This window comes from Onthophagus taurus, chromosome 11, assembly GCF_036711975.1.
Source record: "Onthophagus taurus isolate NC chromosome 11, IU_Otau_3.0, whole genome shotgun sequence".
Classification (NCBI taxonomy): domain Eukaryota; kingdom Metazoa; phylum Arthropoda; class Insecta; order Coleoptera; family Scarabaeidae; genus Onthophagus; species Onthophagus taurus.
The window spans coordinates 1,872,511-1,894,321 of record NC_091976.1 but is presented as its reverse complement, the minus strand read 5'-3'; the positions used below and the strand labels follow the sequence as shown (position 1 = coordinate 1,894,321).

Genomic DNA, 21,811 nt, shown 5'->3' with positions numbered 1-21,811 from the left:
AAATGGGTCGCTGCCCCGATGGAAGAGGAAAGGGTAAAAGCAAAACATTAGATCCTTCTATAGTAGAAAGTATAAAGACACATATTAAGAGGTTCCGTCGCATTATGTTCGGTCTGATACAACAAGAAAATACTTGGATTCAAATCAAAATTTAGCCACTATGTATAGAATCTATGAATAATGGTGTAAGGAACATGATAGGTCACAAGCAAAATTATCTGCATACCGCAACATTTTTAATAACGTTAATTTTGAATTTCATAGACCGAAAAAAGACCAATGCCGTGTATGCGTGGCTTTCCGAAATGATGATAGGGAAGGAATACAAAACTCATCAGAATTCCAAACAAAGGACGAGAGAGGCTATGAAGCAGGATAACGAAGATGCTATTGCATAATATAATATAATAAAAATGTTTTGAGCTGCAAAATTTGTTGGTGGTACTCCTGACGTCAATATTAATAACATAAAGCATACGATACTATTTTACTCAAATAACAGCTATAGCGATACGAATACACCCTTTGATCTTCACACGGTAGATGAAGATTCTGTATTTGGCATTATCAGGTCAATCACCAGTAAGTCTGTTGGCTCTGATGGCATATCTGCGCAGATGATTGAATTGATAGTTCCTTATGCCTTTGCATATATCACACATCTCATAAACAGCTGCATAATTGAGTCACATTTTCCCTCGCAGTGGAAGTCTGCTGTGGTCATTCCAATACCGAAAATCGAAAAACCTACTGATTTTAAGCACCTGCGACCGATTTCTATTCTTCCTACCTTGAGCAAAGTACTGGAAAAAGTTATTTCCTACTAATTTAAAAACTTTATTATTTCAAATGATATATTACCAGACTGTCAATCGGGATTTGTGCCTGGACGTAGTTGCACAACTGCACTTTTAAATGTCACTGACGATATATTAAAGGCCAAAGACGGTAAAGAGTGCACCGCTTTAGTGTTGTTGGATTTTAGCAAAGCGTTCGATGTTGTTGACCATGATATTGTGCTGTCGATGCTTCACTATATTGGAGGCGGGGAGGAATTTATAAGCTTGATTAAGACGTATTTAATAGACAGATGCCAATGTGTACAGGTCAATGGCTTAATTTCTGAACCATTGAAGCTGAAGCGTGGAGTACCGCAGGGGTCGGTGTTAGGTCCTTTGCTGTTTTGTTTATACACATCTATGCTTCCAAAAGCTGTCAATTATTGTAAAATTCATATGTATGCTGACGACACTCAGCTATACTACAACTTTCCGTTTCGTGAATATGAGGGGGCAGCATGGAAAATTAATAAGGACTTAGCGAATGTCAGTGAATTTGCAAAGAATCACGCCTTGATATTAAACCCTGATAAAAGTGTAGTTATTCTGCTTGGCAGAAATGTGGAAGTCGAGAAATTGAAAGCTAATCTGATTCTTAGGTTGAACGGTTGCAATATACCTATTGTTGATCAGGCAAGGAATCTTGGGCTAGTTGTTGATAATGCCTTTAGGTACAAACAGCACATTACTAAAACATTAAGTGTTTGTTTTTTGAAATTAAAATTACTCTATTCTTTCAAAGATATTTTTAATTTAAAAATGAAAAAGGTGCTTTGTGAATGTTTTGTACTGTCTTTGCTTAATTATTGTATTCCTATCTACTATCCATGTTTGGATTCCATGGATAGATTGAGAGTGCAAAGAGTGCAGAACGCTTGTATGAGATATATATTCAGAATTAAAAAATTTTAAAGAATCTCTCATAAGCTTAGAGTTAACTTGGCTGAATATTCACAATCGTTATACTCTACAGGCTTCAGTTCTGTATCTCAAGGTTGTCACAACTGGCTCGCCTAATTATTTGAGTAAAAAGATTCAGTTTAGAGGGGATCTACACAGTATAAATATTAGAAATAAAAATGTTGTTAATCCGCCTGCTCATAGTACAGCTCTGTTTTGTCGTGCGTTTAGCTACTGTGCCTATAAGCTGTATAATTCTATCCCCGTCACCATTAGGGCCTAAAGGGAGGGTGCTTTCAGAACGTTATTGTTTAGGCATTTATTTGAGCGACAGTGACTTCTTGTTTGCTTTGTAGTGGATCAATCTAATTTTAATGCGAGTGGAATAATTTGTTTTTGTTTTATTTCATTATATTATTTTTTATTTTATTAGCTCATATATAAGATAGATTATAAGTGAAATGAAGATTATAATGCAGAATCAATTAATAGTTTTAGTTTTTGGGAGTAGGCATGTACTACGATTGAATAAAAGTGCAATTATTTTTAAGGTTAAGTGGAAGAGCAGAAGCGGGCCATATTATGGTCGCATTGTGAACTTCGCCTTAGGATTTCCACCTGTTTTGTATTTAAGTTATTTTTCTTTTTAAATATTGTTTTTTTTTCTTTTTTGATTATCTTTATTTTGCATTATAGTAACTATAGTTACTATTATTATTGTTTGTTCTCTTTACTCTGGAAATAAAGGCAGTTTATTATTATTATTATTATTTGCAACAAGTCTTGCTTTGCCCGAGTAACCCAAGCAATAACTTCACAATTTATAATATTAAAACCACTGAAGGAGATGGCGTTATATGGCTTGAAGGACAAGGAGGCAGAGGTGGTTATGTAGCTAGCCTAAAAAGTTAAATACTTAATAGGGAAAGTAAATACTTTCAATCTCTTCCTAAATCAATAGAAGACATCAGATGTTTCAGTAACCGTTGCAGTGGTCAAAACTTGAATAAGTACGTTGTAGCGATGTGCATGTATGTTGTACAGAAAGTAAAACATTTAAAAAGCATTGAACTTAAGTTCTTAACGTCTGGACACAGTAAAATAGAATGTGATCCATGCACTCTGCAATTGGGACGAAATTCAAACGTGTTGGAAAAGCCAGGAGACTGGAAAGCTATAGCGTGTGGTGCCAAAAAGAGTGAATACAAACCATACAAGGTGCATGATATTGCAAGCAGACATTTTTTTCTATGCAAGGTCTTGCGTAGACAAACCGTTGATTTGCAGCAATGCTATCCTCATTCGCACCCAATCACTGAAAGAAAATACAAGGACTTAATGTCACTGTTCACTACCAATCCTCCAGTTCTGAATCAAGACTGAAAAAGGATATCAAAAGTGATGAATTGTTGAGTAAATAAACAAACTGTTACTCATAAAAGTCTATATTTTCCATGTCCACTGTTATTCTTATTTTAAGTTATTATTATTGTGATTTATTTCCACATATAGTTATTACTAATCTCTAATCTTTAAAATAACTATAACGCAATGTTTAAAAAATATTAGAGATAACTTAAAGCAGAACCGTTCACTCTCCTTCTTTTCTGTCCCGAATTTCTTCATTTAATTCGCCTTTAGGAACTGAAAAATACAAATGAATGATTAACATACTCCAAATGTTAAAACATTAATAAGTTATGTAAAAGTTCAATAAGATTTTTAATTTGACAACCACCAAAACAAATTTCTTACTCACGTTCCTCGTGCATGTCCATCGGTGTCGACGGCGCTCCATCAGCTTCATTTGGCGGCCTATCACTTTCTGGCATTGCCGCACCATACATTCTAGGCGGAGGTGGTCCGCCGTGATCTTGTTCGGATCCGGGAGGCGGCATATGTTGTCCACCCGCTGCTTCTGGAGGGCCCGCGTGTGGGAATCCTGGATGTGGTCTGCCCATATGAGGTGGATATTGCCCTGGGTATGGTTGATGATAGTATGGATGTGGTGGATATTGTGGGTATGGTGACTGCGGGTGATACCCTTGCGGTTGTTGAGGGGGATATCCATATGGGCTATGAGGTGGCCTTGGAGGTAAGGGAACCGATTGGGGACTTCCAGGCGGGTATTGTTGATACGGAACTTGTGTTGGAGGCATCATGGATTGACCTGGATGTGGTGGGGTATTACCATGAGGTGGGGTTCCGTGAGGAGGTGGAATATGAGGAGGGGCTGCTCCTGGATGAGATGGCGAACTTGAGTGTGGTGAACTTGGATGAGGACTATGAGTTGGTGGGTGACTTCCAGGAGGAGGATGGTGGGGTGGGGCGTTTATTGGGGGATGCTGAGGAGAAGGATGTTGAGCTGGTGGATGTTGAGAACTAGATTGCAATAACGAAGGTGGATGTGGACTACTTGGATGGGGAATATGAGGGTTTTGGGGTGAATTACCATGACTCCCAGAGTGGTTTTGCGGCGGAGGTTGATTTTGCGGGATGTGACCAGGTGACATGTGTGGGGGTGGATTTGTAGGATGATGGTGGATTAAACTCGTTGGTTGAGGCGAACCAACTTCAACATCTTGATTCGGTGGAGTCGATTGAGGAGGTAAAGCGCTCCTATCGTCTTTCATCTCAACCTGACTCAACCCATTCATCCCATTTTGTTGTTGAATCTTCTCATTCTCCCTTTCAGCCTCCCTCTCTTTATTCCCAATCTCATCATTACTCAAAGTGACTTCCCCGTTGTTATTTCCATTCCCATCTTCGTTTTTCACTTTTTGATCTTCAACACCCCTCATTTTCTCACGTCTCAAAATATCGTATTGACGCTCGACCATTTTTAAAAATGTATCGTCGTCAACGGCCGGTTTGCAATGTTTCTTGAGCTCTTCTTGAAACTGGTCACTACTTTCGACAAATTTTCGTTTCTTCGCTTCGAATTTTTCCTCAATCTGTTGTAATTCTGCTTCCAATTTTTTTTGGTGCATCGTCAACGATTGAACTTGTCTTTTTAATACTTGCATCCGAGTGGTTGTTACGACAGATCTTACATCCGGTACAACAGTATCCGAAAAAATTTCATTAATTAAACGATGATTTCTTAAGTATCTCGCATAAGCAATGTGTTTTATTGAATAACCATCATCTTGATCTATATCAAAAAAAAAATTACATTTTAATTAAGCTTCTATTGGTTACAGAAAAAAAATATAATGTTCTTAATTTATTACCTTCTTCATCTTCAGCCGGCTGAATATCTATTCTTCTATCTGCAGCTTGTTGCTTGGAAGATCCGCCGCTCCGATCATGAGTGTCTCTGTCCTCAGCACCTTGAGCTAATTCATTAGTTATATGTGATTACGAATGAAAAGTATGGTTCTAATGGATATGATATTATATTAGTGACAAGAAACCTCAATTTCATCAATAGATAAGAAATAAAATAAGTAACTAATAAGAGTAATTGGAATTCAAACTACAATGAACTGGAACAAACTAGAAATTTCTAACAATCTCAATTGATCTAAACATTTTCAAGGATGTTATGAAATTTTTGAAAATAACCAAGGATTTTGAACAATTTACAAAGAAATCACAGGAGTATACCTGGATTATGAAAAATATCCAGCATTTTAAACCATGCCAGAGATTTACGTAACATTTTCACGTATTTTCGAAGGTTATCCAAGGATACCATAAGAATTACCTTATTATAATAAGGTTTTTTCAGAGACTTCTAAACATATCCAGGACTTGAAAGCATTTTCATATTTTTGTTGGAATTTTGTTTTTATTTCCAACCATTTTGAAAGACAACCTAAATTTTGTAGCAATTTTAAGGGAATTAGAAAGATTTTCAGTGCTTTAAATGAATTTTAAAGGATACAAAAGAATTTCTACAGGTTTTCAAAACTATCCAGAAATCAACACTTGTACAGGGTTCCCCATAATAGACTTCCGACAGTACAAAAAAAAAGTATGTCCCAAATTGTTGTGCATAATATGTAAAGTTGCTTCATGTAAGGCCATTGTAACGAAAATTGGTAATAAGCAATATTTGCTTTTATTCTGAACCACAAGTACGCATATGTCCTAATTAGTGATGGAACGGATAGTGATTTCGCGAAAAGCCGGATATCCGGCCAATATGGTAATAATTTCTGGTGCATTTCTGAAGTGATACCTTTCAAGAAATTAATTTTATAGCGCATTTTGAAAATTATCGATGAAAATAGAAACATCGAAAATTTTATCAAAACATTAAATATTGTTTTCTCAAAAATTAAAAACTATTTTTCAAAACGGGTTGGTTCATTGGAAAGAAGACACTTTTATTAACACTTTAGGAAATTTTCATACTCATATTCCAACAACTGGCCTGTATACGAATTTTGAAAACTTAATCGGCGAAAATAACAAAATTCGAAAAAACTGTAGATTATTTCAAAAATTTATTTCTCAAGAACTAAAAATGATTTTTCAAAAAGGCTTTTTGCATTAAAAAGAGGATACTTTAATTAATAATTGGTGATATTTCCACAAGAATCCTTCAAGAAATGAATTTTATAGCGAACTTTGCAAGTTATCGATGAAAATTGCAACATCGATAATGTTATCAAAACTTCAAATATTGTTTTCTCAAAAACTAAAAGTTATTTTTCAAAACGTGTTGGTTCATTGGAAAGAGGACACTCTTATTAACACTTTGGGATATTTTCATACTCATATTTCAAGAAGTGGATTTTATACGAATTTTTAAAACTTAATCGGCGAAAATTGAAAAATTCGAAAAATTGTCGATCATTTAAAAAATATATTTCTCAAAAACTAAAAGCGATTTTTCAAAACGGCTTGTTGCATTAAAAAGAGGATTTAATTAATAATTGGTGATATTTCCACAAGGATCCTTCAAGAAATTAATTTTATAGCGAATTTTGAAAATTATCGATGACAATTGCAACATCGAAAATTTTATCAAAACTTCAATTGTTGTTTTCTCAAAAACTAAAAGTTATTTTTCAAAACGGCTTGGTTCATTGGAAAGGGGACTCTCTTATTAACAATTTGGAAAATTTTCATAGTCATATTCCAAGAACTGGATTTTATACGAATTTTTAAAACTTAATCGGTGAAAATAGAAAAATTCAAAAAAATTGTCGATATTTCAAAAATTTATTTCTCAAGACCCAAAAGTGATTTTTCAAAACGGCTTTTTGCATTAAAAAGAGGATACTTTAATTAATAATTGGTGATATTTCCACAAGGAACCTTCAATAAATTAATTTAATAGCGAATTTTGAAAATTATGGATGAAAATTGCAACATCGATAATTTTATCAGAACTTAAAATATTGTTTTCTCAAAAACTAAAAGCGATTTTTCAAAACGGCTTTTTGCATTAAAAAGAGGATACTTTTAATTAATAATTGGTGATATTTCCACAAGGATCCTTCAAGAAATTAATTTTATAGCGAATTTTGAAAATTATCGATGACAATTGCAACATCGAAAATTTTATCAAAACTTCAATTGTTGTTTTCTCAAAAACTAAAAGTTATTTTTCAAAACGGCTTGGTTCATTGGAAAGGGGACTCTCTTATTAACAATTTGGAAAATTTTCATAGTCATATTCCAAGAACTGGATTTTATACGAATTTTTAAAACTTAATCGGTGAAAATAGAAAAATTCAAAAAAATTGTCGATATTTCAAAAATTTATTTCTCAAGACCCAAAAGTGATTTTTCAAAACGGCTTTTTGCATTAAAAAGAGGATACTTTAATTAATAATTGGTGATATTTCCACAAGGAACCTTCAATAAATTAATTTAATAGCGAATTTTGAAAATTATGGATGAAAATTGCAACATCGATAATTTTATCAGAACTTAAAATATTGTTTTCTCAAAAACTAAAAGCGATTTTTCAAAACGGCTTTTTGCATTAAAAAGAGGATACTTTTAATTAATAATTGGTGATATTTCCACAAGGATCCTTCAAGAAATTAATTTTATAGCGAATTTTGAAAATTATCGATGACAATTGCAACATCGAAAATTTTATCAAAACTTCAATTGTTGTTTTCTCAAAAACTAAAAGTTATTTTTCAAAACGGGTTGGTTCATTGGAATGGGGACTCTCTTATTAACAATTTGGAAAATTTTCATAGTCATATTCCAAGAACTAGATTTTATACGAATTTTTAAAACTTAATCGGTGAAAATTGAAAAATTCAAAAAAATTGTCGATCATTTCAAAAAGTTATTTCTCAAGAACTAAAAGTGATTTTTCAAAATGGCTTTTTGCGTCAAAAAGAGGATACTTTAATTAAGAATTGGTGACATTTCCACAAGGATCCTTCAAGAAATTAATTTTATAACGAAATTTGAAAATTATCGATGAAAATTGCAACATCGAAAATTTTATCAAAACTTCAAATGTTGTTTTCTCAAAAACTAAAAGTTATTTTTCAAAACGAGTTGGTTCATTGGAAACAGGACACTTTTATTAACACTTTGGGAAATTTTCATACTCATATTAGAAGTGGATTTTATATGAATTTTTAAAACTTAATCCGCGAAAATTGCAAAATTTGAAAAAATTGTCGATCATTTCAAAAGTATATTTCTCAAGAACTGAAAGTGATTTTTCAAAACGGCTTTTTGCATTAAAAAGAGAATACTTTAATTAAGAATTGGTGATATTTCCACAAGGATCCTTCATGAAATTAATTTTATAGCGAATTTTGAAAATTATCGATGAAAATTGCAACATCGAAAATTTGATCAAAACTTCAAATATTGTTTTCTCAAAAACTAAAAGTGAATTTTCAAAACAGGTTGATTAATTGCAAAGAGGGCACTTTTATTAAGACTAGGAAATTTTCATACTCATATTCCAAGAAGTGGATTTTATACGAATTTTTAAAACTTAATCGGCGAAAATTGTAGTATTCGAAAAAAATTTCGATCATTTCAAAAATTTATTTCTCAAAAACTAAAAGCGATTTTTCAAAACGGTGTGTCGCATTAAAAAAGTGATAACAGCGACAGTTCTGTTAGTAATGAATGGGATGATGAATTACAAGCGAAGAGAAGGAAACTAGACGAAACTGCAACAAGAGATTTTATATATCGTATAGGGATTGTTACAATGAGGTTGCTAATGATAAATAAAGTTGTATTCAATGAAAAAATCCTATTGGGGTTGAACTTGATTATTATCTGCAGTATCCAACACCTAAAGGAGATACTAATTCCTGTGAATGGTGGAATACTAACTAATAGGTTTTTTATATTTGGTAACTATCCGGTATTCCACCACTAGTCCAAATAAAAAATATACATATATCCAACACCCCTATCCACTAAATGACTAACATAAGTCCAGTCTATCGAAGATGGTAAGATAGAAAATTATAAAAGACTCAAAATTTAACAAATAATTGACAACCAAGTTTTTCAACCAAGAAGAACAAAAAGATTTCTCGTGTCTCCAAACTATAAGATTTGATGTGATAATGGTACTAGAAAGAATCCTAAATAATCAATTAACAATGTTTACCATAGATAACAGTACATTGCACTCTATTCTGTTTGGATTTTGACAACAACATGATCATTGATCTGCAATGTTATGGTGGCTGATGATATTCTTTAAGAAGAAACTTTACTTATTAACTACTTATTAATTTTCATATCAATAACAAATAAATTAAATTTCAATTTATAACTGAAATTTAAGATTAATTTCGTATGCATTCTATAATTTATTATTATTACTATGATATTTTTTAAATTAAATTATATAAATTAATTTCTTACCTCGATTTTTAGCAGCAATATACGCCAAATACGCCGGAGAATTATGATAAGCTTTCAAAGTTTTTTCATATTCGCCCTAAAACAATAAAATATTTTTATTAAATAACCCATTAAAATTTTCTTTGTTACCTTTTCCGTTTCGTATTCTTCAACAAACTCATTTTTACCCATTTCAGGTAACTCCCTCCACATTTGTCCGATAATTTTTCCTATTTCCCATAGTTTCAACTCTGGATTTTGAGCTTTTACAGTATCCCATACTTTTCTACTATATCTCATGTATGGCATAAGCGGTTTTTCCGGCGGCTTTGGCGGTTTTGGCGTTCGAGATTCATTCTAAAATAATAATACAAATAAATTATGAAATTTTGTATAAAATTAATTAAATTAATCACCCTATAAAACATTTTCTTTAAAGACTTTAATTTATATTTTCACAGCGTAAAATGGTAAAAACTGTTAATAGAACACCTCCACATTGAAAATAATCTTATATTTACACAAATAGTCGATAAGTTTAGATAAATCAAGCTTTATCAACGTTCAAACCCGCTTAGATAAAACATTTTAGTGTGCACTTACGTTGGTGTTCTTCCCAGCTTTTTGTGGTAGAAAGTTTGGATTTCCGCTTGGAGTCGTAACAAAAGGGTTCGTTTCTTTCTGTTTAAATTAGAAAACGATTTATTAACAAAACATTTTTTAGAAATCTCCTTTAAAAATCTTACGTTAGAACTGGAACTTGCGCTTCCAGAAGCTCTTAAACGTTCTAAAAAACAAGTAAAACAAAGAGAAAATTTTAAGTGGTTTTTAATAACGCCGGTATTATTTCGTTTGGAAAAATCATTTAAAAAAATATAAAAATATAATCGTTATCTTCATGCAAATAACGACATGAAAAACATTACACTTGAAATTATTACTTACCATTTATGTTTATTTTTTTTTAAATAAATAGTGGATATTAAAAAATTTTATTAAAAATGTGTATTTGTAAAAGTGATTTTTCTCTTAACTTTAAAAGAATAGGTGCGAGATAATTTAAAGTTTTAAATTGTTTGTAATTATTGTTAAAGCCTTAATCACCTTTCCAAAAGATAAGATGTAATTTTTAATTTATATTTTAATCAAAATTATAATAATCCTCAAAATTTTATTTAACATATTTCTGATAGGTAATATTTAAGTCCGTTGATTATGAATTAAATACTTCATTTAAGTAGAATTTATAGTGGGTAGTAAGTTATTCACAAAAAGCATATTTTTCTTATTTTATGTGCACAAGAGTTTTATTTTTTATCGCAATAAGACGAAATAATTAGTTAATGAAAAATGTTTAATTGCAGGTAGCTTTTTAAGGCAAAGAATGACAAAATCATTTTCTCATACTAAGAAGACATCGATTGGAAGAAGTAAATTTCTTCTGAATGAAAAAATGAAAAGTGACAGAGTCGTTTCTAAAAGAGATGAGAAATCATGTTCAATAAATTAACATCTTGTTTGTGGACACTGGAATACTTATCTGAATAAACGAAGAAACGAAAAAAAAAACAAGGTTTTAGAAAAGGTACAAGAATAAGTAAAAGAAAAATCTATTGAAATGATAAATATGCTTCGTTAATTTGTTCAAATGGTAATGATATTGGCCACAAGAAAATATGCATAATATACTACGCTGAGGATGTTGCGATAATCACCCATTCAGAGATTGAGCTACAAAGACAACTATACTGATTGCAATCAACAAGATGTAATCTGATGGACAACAATACCCCCATCGATCAAGTCATAGAATTTTACTACTTGGATTTCAAACACTCACGATCCCGCAAAGGACCTGTGCAATCATATCAGCTTATCCTCAGCAACCTACAGGCCACCTACGAGATACTATATAGCAGAACAAATATATAGGGGCCTATGGATTTGAAATATGTCATGATAAGAAAGGGCAGATATACAAGACCTGCAAACGCCCAATAATGACTTACGACATTCATACATACGAAGACACAAACAAAACTAAGAGCATGTTAAGAGTGGCACAAACAAAGACATTGAGGACAATCTCAGGAAAGACCAAATGGGACAAAAATAAGAACTCCGATATCAAAGACCAATGCGAGGTTCAGAACATTGTAGGATGGGGTGGATAGCGCAATGGGTTTTGCCACAACCACATCCGTAGAATGCCAGATAACAGACTTCCGAAAATTATGGTTACAAATAATCCGCCCGGAACCGGACTACCAAAGAGATGGAGAGACAGTTGGTAGTCAACATCTCAGGAGATATTTCAAACAAGATCATATCAGGAACAACGGACCCAACAGTTTAGAGAGAGAGCAAAAAGAAGAAGACCAACATTTTAAAAATACACACTAACTTTCAAAGCTTGAAAATATATCTCTAGAACTAATTCACTCCGCTAATTCGTTTGCCTAGTTTTATAGATTCAAAAATAACTTGACCTTAATGTTAGAAATGTATACCTTTTGCTGATTAGCTGAATGGATGATTTAATTCCATACCAAACTTTACAGATTATATGTAGATGAGTAAACCTTTACGTAATTAAGATATTGTAAAGCTCTTTGGGTTATAATCCTCTGGATTTATTTTGATGTTTAGTAACAACGTTATCTCTAATGATTTATCTAAGAGCTTAAAGATTTAATCATTCGGAACTCTGATTTTGAGACGTTCGAAGTACAAATTCTCAAGCGATCGATGAAAAATCTTGTATGCATATGATGTTTTAATTTCAGCCTCAATAACAAAGATGTTCTCTTAGTTTCAAAGTACGCAGGCGTGATACCACTCAAAAACTTTACAAGCCAAAATTGTTCGTATTTTTATAACATTTTTATTGTATAACAGAAAAAAGATAGTGATAACTTTGATTGTCTTGGTATTATTCACAAGTATAATCTTCCTATGGGTAGACTTAATCTGATGAATGTCTTGCTTGGAAGATCAACAAGAAGGTTTCTTCATGTTCGATTATTCATGGAAAAACAATGCTAAAACTTCCTGAATTCCGAGCTGAAGTAGCAGAAAGCAAATCAATAAAGCTGCTGCAGTTGATGGGCAAGCTAATACCAACAAAAAAATAATTACCTTTTCTAACCGTTATTTTCGTTGTCTGCGATGATTTTCCAGGTAAAAGGTTCAGAAAATAAAATCGTGCAAAAGAATGCAGCTCGGAAACTCAAAGTTTCTGCTTGATTTTTTTTCGCACAAAGCTATAATTTTATTTTTTTAGCCTTGCGTGATCATTCATTTTATTTATAATCTTAAAAAAAGGATTTCATGTTCACCTTTTTCACCAAAAAGATTTTACTTATGTTGGTTAAAGGTACATAACAGTTAAATGTAACATAGCATAATATAACACGTTTTTTTTTTGTTCCATTGCAACTACGTTTCTGAAATTTTATTTATATTGGAAGTTCATACCGATCTGAAAATGGTCACTTTTTACATAGCTACACCGTTGAACAAGAATTTTTAAATCTGCATCCAGCAGTTAAAGCGTTATAACCGTACACAAACTTCAATCGCTACATTATGGGTTTGCACAAATGCCTATTTCAATACGACGTGATAAAAGTTTTTTGTATTTCCTGGGAAATCAAGTAAATGTCGTTTATGCCATTATGTAATAATGAATTCAGTTACATAATTTGGAGCAAGCAATAACTGCAAAGTCACGTGAAAGATATCGGAATTATACGGGACCAACTAAACAGACCATCTATTAATCTTTAAGAACATCGAACAGCTACTAGATTAAATACAGCGAGACTTTGAGATTGCAAACGTAAAGGAGGAATACCAGACGAAGTTACATCAGAGGTTGCTAGACTATCGAAAGAAAAAACAAGGAATGAAGTGGTATGAGGAAGAGTGTAGACGCGATCGTAGAAAAGAGACAAGCCAGACAAAAGTGTTTGCAGCAAAATACCAGAGCAAATAGAAAGCACTGTAACTGAAAAAGAAATATGGCGTCTAGAATATGTAGAAAGAAGACAAAAACGATCACATCAAAAAACGAGAGTAGAGGGTTCTATAGGGAACTGAAAAAAAGTACGAAAGTTTGTAGACCTGAGATAAATGCTTGTTAGGATGGTCAGGGAAATGTTCTTAATATTTTAATAGGAAAGTGAACCGAAACTGTAAACACTAAGTACATCACATTGATCTCTTAAACACGAAAAACTAGAGAATCAAATAACTAATGCTGAAAAACAACAACATTTCAGAGAAGGTCGATCTATAACCGACACAGTATTCATAATCAAACAGATAAAAGAAAAGTCACTTACAAGATCCATAACATTTTTAATTAATCTTTATACGGGGTACATGATGGGCACCAATACTTAGCATGGTGCGTTATGCAATAATAATCGCTGAAATAGAAGACGACCTACAACAACTGCATCACTTCAATTAAGTAAGCCGCAAACTCAATTTCCGTTGATAAGAACAAGTCTATAACTAGTGCAAAAGATTCAGTTAGATATAAACTCGTAGTCTATAATAAGCAAACTGAACAAGTATAGCCCGCCCGATCCTGTAAGACTTGAGGAACCGAATTAAAACAGCAGTATCAAGGTACAGTTTGGTGAAATATTTAAGTTGAAATATTTAAGATGTGTTATAAAATTGATCACACACAAAACTAAGAGCATTTTGCAAGTGGCTGAGATGAAGACATTAAGATAAATAGTGAAAAAAACTCGTGATATTAGAGATCCACGCAACGTTCCAAGACCAGTTGTTAAATCTAGAAGGCACTGAAGACACACGACTAAATCTGAAACATTCTAGGTTTAGTTGTTATTCAGCGTCAGGTTGTTGTATATTTTTACTGAACTAAAACTAACGCTAGAGCTAGAAATATTCGGGTTTAGCTATTTTGAGCGACGCACAGCTAAACCCGAATGTTTCTAGTTCTAGGTCTGGTGTACTTCCGCTACAGGTATCCGATGGTATGCTCGTACAAGATCAATTTTGAAGAAAATTTTAAGTAAAGACGTCAATCGTTGGAATCCTTTTTGGGTACCATATGTAACGGAGAAGAAACTTGTGAAGAAGATGAACGACAAATGTCTAAAGAAATCATATGTTTAAACTCTTTTTTTGTTATAATAAATTTGTCGGGGTTTAATCGCCTTGAACGACAGAAAGATAAGTGTGCATTAGTAATTATGCGATGTTTTGTTGAGTGTAAGACTAGAGAAGACAATTCCGGTGGTGAAGTAAGTTTTGGAAATTTTTTAATGAGTTTAGTTTTTATGATAAATTTAGTTTCAATGGAGATTCAATCCATCATAGCTCCATCAGATTAATGAAGATTTTAATGTAATGAAAAAATATTTAACGAATTCTGGGATCTAGGATTCCCTAATTATCACTTAAGAAACGTTCCTATCATAAAAAACAAATTAAACAAGAATCTAGCAGACACTTTAACGTTAAATATTTCGTGACTGTTGGTGGGAAACACATAAGGAGGCTCTGCAACATCGAATTTATGAGTGTTGATGGTCTTCAATCCTCTCACGGCAGGAATCAATAGACTCGTCAACAAAAAAAAATCAGGGAGCTCAAACTGCAGGTAAGGATAAGAGAGGGAAGTACAGTAATCGACCGAATCAGTTGAGTGATCACCAAAAACAATCAGTTCCAGACCATACACCGATGATACATACTGACAATTTTGAGAGAACCTATTTAAACTGTGATGACCATCGCCAGACTTTACAAAGAGTTTTATGTTCTTTGGTGTATAAATGCTGTTAAAGAAAATGCCTTTCGAAAAATATTTTGTACGAAATTTAATATTGGATTTAAATAACCTATGCAAATCTGACACTTGCAAAACTTGCGACGATTTTAATTTAAAAATATCTAAGACTACAGTAGCTTGTGTAAATAATGAGAAGGAATTACAGAAACTAAAAACACAATCAAATTTGTACAAAAGTAGAGTTACTACAACGCAAAGCTTATGAAAAAGCGAAGTAGAAGAATCTAAGACAAACGCAAATAAAAAATGTGTTCATTTATTCGACCTGAAACAGGCGATGCCTATCCCGAAACTAACTGCAGGACCAGCTTTTTACCCCCGAAAGATTTAGCTTTATAATCTGGGTGTTCATGACTGCACTAACGAACCGGCTTTTATGTATTTGTGGACAGAAGAAAAGGCCAAAAGAGGAGCGGATGAGGTAGGGTCCATTCTGATAAAATTTCTGGAAACTATTAAACCTGGTGTGGAGGATCTTGTAATATTTACAGATAACTGCCCAATTCAAAACAAAAATTGGGTTATTACATCTCTTTGGCTACAGTTAATTAGAGAGAAGCGATTTAAGAGTATTACCCATCACTTTTTAGTGAGTGGGCATACTCACTTGCCATCCGATCGTGACTTTGCCTTAATAAAGAAAAGACATAAAAAATTCGCACCACAGATCTATTTACCAGAAGGGTGGTACAAAATTATAGAAGAAAGTAATAAAAAAACATCTATTTGTGGTCACGATTATGCAACAAAACGATTTCATGAATCTAGAACCTTTGCTATCTAACATATCAAAAAATGCACGCACTGACAAAGGAGACTTTTCTGGAGTCTATTCTTTTCATTTTAAAGTAGATGCTCCAAAAGCATTTTTTATAAAACACTCAGTTAATGGAACTTATTATGAAGTTACCATTAAAAAGAAAGGGAGGTCAGTAACAATCTCAAGAAAAAAATACAGGTGATTCACATAAGAACCGACACAGAGCAGGGACATGTAGAGGACAATAAATTAAGATGATTTAACGCAACTTATCTCAATACTAAGTTGTACCCCTGAGGAGTTATAGGCCTTGAAAGTTGAGTCTTAAATTTTTAAAACATTGAATATCTTTGTAATACATTAAGCTAGAAAAACCAAATTTGGTATACGTTATGAGTGTACCGAGGCTAATAGCAAGAGTACCGAGTTAGATAATGTAAAGTCATTATTGCGATACATACCTCCAGTAGATCATACATTTTTCCTCTCCCTGAGAGTAACTAACGAGGAAATCGAAGACGCGGAAGTTGTAAAATGATTTTTTATAATTCGTTTTTACAGTACTCAAACGGGTGCTGTAATGAGACTCCTTACAGCATCCGATGCTGTAATGAGATTTTAGTAACATTTTATGGAACCAGTTTAAGTTAGTGACATTGGGTCATTAATTTTTCTAGTTGTCAATGTGACAATTTTTGTCTGTGGATGTTTAAACACGTTCTTAGCATCAAATACAAGGTTCACAATGACGAGGACATTGAAGTCTGAGCAATTTCTCTTATGAGAAAGGTGACTTTCTTATGAAAAAGAGGTGTACATGAAACTTTTTTTTCAGGTGAATACATTTTGTGTTTTGACAATTTCTAATTGTCAATTTAAATTTCTATTTTCAAGTATTACGGTATTACCAACTGCTACATACCTATTTTCCTACATTGTTAAAATTTATTTTATTTTTGAAAATTGAAATAATTAATCAATCTGTACTTTTTACTGGTTTTAAATTTATTAATTACTTTGTCTTACATGTTTCGATGTGACTGCGGTTAGACCTATGATCACATACGGAGCAGCAGCCTGGTATAGGAAAGTCCAACAGACTTCAGTTATCAGTAAACTTTCACGAATTCAACGAGTAGCTGGATTGGCAATCTCTGGTGCGATAGGCACAACGCCAACTCTAGCAATGGAGGTTCTGGTTGGCCTATCTCCTCTGCATTTGCATATAGAGAAAGTGGCTAGAACAACCATTTACAGATTTAAGCAATATGCTCAAAACTGTTCCGACATGTCCTACCAATGGGCTGCGGAAGACATTATAAGCACTGATACTGTGCTATCAATGCCGTCAATTTTGGCGGTATCACTATCAGTGATTAATGCTCGATACCAGATTGTACTGCCTGAGTGGCAGTCCTGGATCGAAAATGAAAATTCTCTGGTTCAGGCAAACATTTGCTTGTACACAGATGGATCAAAAACGCCTGAAGGGGTAGGAGCAGGAGTATACTGCCAGACACCTCGAATTAAGCAAGCTTACAGCCTGGGTACGTACTGTACTGTATTCCAGGCGGAAGTATTTGCTATTGACATGGGTGCTAAAATCCTTCTTGAAAGAGGGGTGAAGAACATGACAGTACGAATTTTCTCAGACAGTCAAGCCGCTCTCCAGGCGCTGCAAGCCGTGAAAACGGTGTCGGCTCTGGTTAATGATTGTAAGACAACATTAAACACACTGAGTTGTGATAACAGAGTCTCTCTGATCTGGGTCCCGGGTCTCTCTGGGGTTGCTGGCAATGAAGCGGCAGATAAGCTAGCACGAGATGGCAGCGCTGAAGCGTTTGTGGGACCGGAACCAGCAGTTGGTGTATCATTTGCGATGGCCAAATATAGGATTGGACTGTGGGCTGAAGAGAGACTTCGCCTACTGTGGACCAGTTCTCCTGGAATGAGACATGCTAAGGTGTTTATTAACATCGCCACTGTCAAACACGGGAATATTTTAGGACTTGCCCGTAGTAGCATAAAAGTTCTAATGGGTGTTTTTACTGGGCACTGCCGATTAAAAGCACACCTCAAGTTGTTGGGTTTAGCCGACGATGTTGAATGCCGACTATGTGCGGAGGAAGCAGAGACGGTTGAGCATGTTTTATGCCACTGCCCTGCCGTTAACCGTATCAGATTCTCGATTTTTGGGTCGCAGTTTATCTCCTCAAAAGATCTGAATGACCTTTCGCCGAGCAAGGTATTAATGTTCGTTAAGAGCATTGGACTGTACAGAGACGCTACAAAGAATTAAATTATAAATTATACCGGTTTTAAATATGTGTGTTAATTAACGAAAATGACCAATTCTATTTGAAAAATAATAAAATAAAATATAATAGTAAGTATATTTGAAAAAATGAAACTGTAACGTCACGTTACGTTTTATTTTAACAACGACAGTACAGATGTTAATACCACAAATAATTTACAGAAAAAGAATTTAATTTTACACCCGATTTTAATTGTTTCACGTTAAATCTTAATTTTAAAATGTTTCTTCTTAATAATTTTGACGCAGTAAGTATCTTTGGTTATTTTTCAAATAGAATTGGTCATTTTCGTTAATTAACACACATGTTTAAAACCGGTATAATTTATAATTCAATTCTTTGTAGCGTCTCTGAAGATGATAAATAATTATCGAAACAAGTAAGTAATTAATAAATTTAAAACCAGTAAAAAGTACAGATTGATTAATTATTTCAATTATCAAAAACTGGTCGATCATGGATCAAATAAACCCTTACGCTTTATTTTATTTTTGTTAAAAAAGAGGATAAAAACGCGAATTACAAAAAATAGCATAAAAAACACGTTTCGTAAGACTTAAAGCACTCAATCATTAATTTTCAACTTGAATTCGTGCATTTCAAGCGTGTCTTACAAATCTTGTTTTTTAATGTACTATTTTGTTAATACATTTCTTTGTTTATAACATAAGTATTTCAAAAATATTGAAAAGGTTTGTCATTATAATATTACGTTCTACAAATCGCAGGAGTTCAACTTTGTTTAATGTAATAATGTATAAGCCACATTTTTTTCAAAAATAATAATTATTTATTGTCTAAGTGTTTCAGACAGCATTTTATTCACGCAAGAATGTTTAATTTTCTTAAGTGAATAAAATGTATCTAAAACACGCATACAATACAACGTTTTATCCACAATCATACTCATTTAGAATCAGAATCGCCAAAATTTCATCTGATGTTATCAAAAAATGATTTCACATTTCACTCTGACAGCGGTTGTTACCTCAAAAATCATTGCATATAACTAAAAAAACGTTGGGAGGTGTTGAATTGTTGATATTTATTTTCGATTGTTTATCGACTCTATTTGTAACATATTTGTAAAAGTGTGAAAGTTGGTGCAAAATGGAAAAAATGTTCCATATACACTTCCCAAAATAAGAGAAATTGCTCAGTGTTCAATGTCCTCATCATTGTGGATCTTGTATTCGATGCTAAGAACGTGTTTAACATCCATAGACAAAAATTGTCACACTGACAACTAAAAAAATGTTACTAAAATCTCATTACAGCATCGGATGCTGTAAGGAATCTCATTATAGCACCCGTTTGAGTACTGTTCGAGCTTTCATTACCGTCGCGAATTACAAAAAGTAACTTTATTCCACTAGTGGATAAAGTGGTACTTTATACGGTTCATAAGTGTGGATAAAACGTCAATTATAAGGTGATTGTGGATAAAAATCATTATTGCTTTCTTGTAAACATAGTAACAATTATCTTAGATACATAAAATAGGGTAATTTGATGACAAACTATCGAATTTAATGAAAATGCTCGCTACAGTTCTAATTTTAGTTCTTATTCAGCGCTAGATTGTTGTATATTTTTGGTGAACTAAAACGAATACTAGACCTAAAACTAAAAACATTCTACTTTAGCTGTCTTGAGAGACTAAACCCGAATGTTTCTAGTTCTAGTGTTACTTCTAATACTAGTTCTAGTTGTTATTAAGCGCTTGGTTGTATATTTTTATTGAATTAAAACTAGAACAGTAGACTTAGAAACATTTGGGTTTACCCATGCGTCTCTTAAGATGGGTAAACTCGAATGTTTCTAGATCTAGTATTGGATTGTCGTATAGTTTTCATGAACTAAAACTAGAACTAACAGTAGACCTATACAATTCTACCGCGCGTAAGTTTGGAAATATCAAAGAATACCGCTCACAAAGACGTCCAATTATTGTGCGGCGATTATACTGTAGCCACTCTACATTTGGACACTGTTAAAGTGATTATTTTATAGATGTATTTGATTATATCTCATGGTTTGATGGTTCACTAAAAATCTGAAAAGTGTTGGTACTGAAAAAGTGTTTAATCAAATTATAAAGGGCACCATTAAAAACCAAAGAAAACTAAAATATCGCCTTTCAGTTCCAATTTAAAATTTTCTTCTTATTTCAAAATAATCTCTAAATAATTTATAATTGGACTCTAGAACAGTCTAAAATACCAATTAATATGTTGATATTAAAAATTATAAAGAGGAAATAACTAAGGCAAGCTAAAATCACAATAATAATTTGAATGTGTAATCAGATTTGATTGAACCAATTCAAAATAGTTTTAATTAAGTAATTTGAATTCAATACACTAATAATATTAGACTAAAGAAAGGTTAAAAAAGCTCATTCAATTTAATTAAACCATTAAATTATCTCTAACAGTCTTGAAAAAAAATACGTAAAAGATTTATTATTATTATTTCTATTGATATTAAGCTAAAGCGTAATAAAAATTTTTTAAAAAAGTAATCGTTCGCATAAAAACAATAAAACTAATAGTAAAATGTAAGTTTATATTGTAAAAGCAGTGTATTTTATTTGTAGATAAATTGTTAATATAAAATGTAAAGGTGATTGCGTTTACCTTTCAGTATGTTGAAAGTCATGGGGGAACCTGCGGACAGCAAATCTGAACAACAAACACAAACAAAGCAGATCATGAGCACTAGTCTACCATAAAAAAAGATGGTTTTATTATAAATTTTATGGTTCCTTTCATAAAATTTACAATAAAAATAAAACGTCTAATTATTACTGAAATAATTTGCATGCTAAGTTATAAGTAGATTTTGCGGTATACTTGAATTCATTTTTATTTGCAAATATACAATATTTACCGCATGCGATCATCAAGCGAACAAAAGGGGGGCAACTAAACCTGTATAAATGTATTATTAATTTGAATATTATTTTAGTAAAAGTACTACAAAAATGAAAAAAATAGGAGGATTTCTTGAAAATAAAAAGGTAATTTTTAGGTTATTTTCTTACGGTTTGCCGATTGAGGGGCTGGAACACTCATAGAAACTTGCTTATAATTGCTCGGTAAAGCCATTATTTTTATTTTCTATAGGTTAGTGCTAAAACGGAAATAAAGCGGATGATTTATAAATAAAAAGATTTTATACGTAAATTGAATAAATTCCAAGATATCTTACCAGATCTTTATTTAAAAAGTAAAAAATTTAACCTCAATATGACGCTTAGTTTTAATTGTCAGCGCCATTTTAAGAAACTAAACTATAAAAATGAAAAGTAACTAGAGCTAGTTAGTTGATTTAATGAATCTAGGGGAATTTA

General features: G+C 32.7%; 1 protein-coding gene across 4 annotated transcripts; it reads right to left on the bottom strand.

Annotated features, from left to right (window-relative positions):
- Positions 1-3,168: 3,168 nt before the first annotated feature.
- On the bottom strand, positions 3,169-21,775 carry LOC111421413 (Brahma associated protein 111kD). Of its 4 annotated transcripts, none has more exons than XM_023054558.2 (10): positions 21,670-21,775; positions 21,503-21,591; positions 21,096-21,140; positions 10,289-10,329; positions 10,146-10,223; positions 9,693-9,899; positions 9,564-9,639; positions 4,973-5,077; positions 3,499-4,893; positions 3,169-3,383 (listed from the first exon to the last, which is right to left on the bottom strand). In XM_023054558.2, the coding sequence occupies exons 2-10, from the start codon at positions 21,564-21,566 to the stop codon at positions 3,331-3,333; spliced, it is 2,064 nt and encodes a 687-aa protein (XP_022910326.1). In that variant the 5' UTR covers positions 21,567-21,591; positions 21,670-21,775; the 3' UTR covers positions 3,169-3,330. The 4 variants fall into 4 exon arrangements, with proteins under 4 accessions (XP_022910326.1, XP_022910327.1, XP_022910329.1 ...); XM_023054559.2 differs by having other exon boundaries at positions 4,973-5,071; XM_023054561.2 differs by lacking the exon at positions 21,096-21,140.
- Positions 21,776-21,811: the final 36 nt, after the last annotated feature.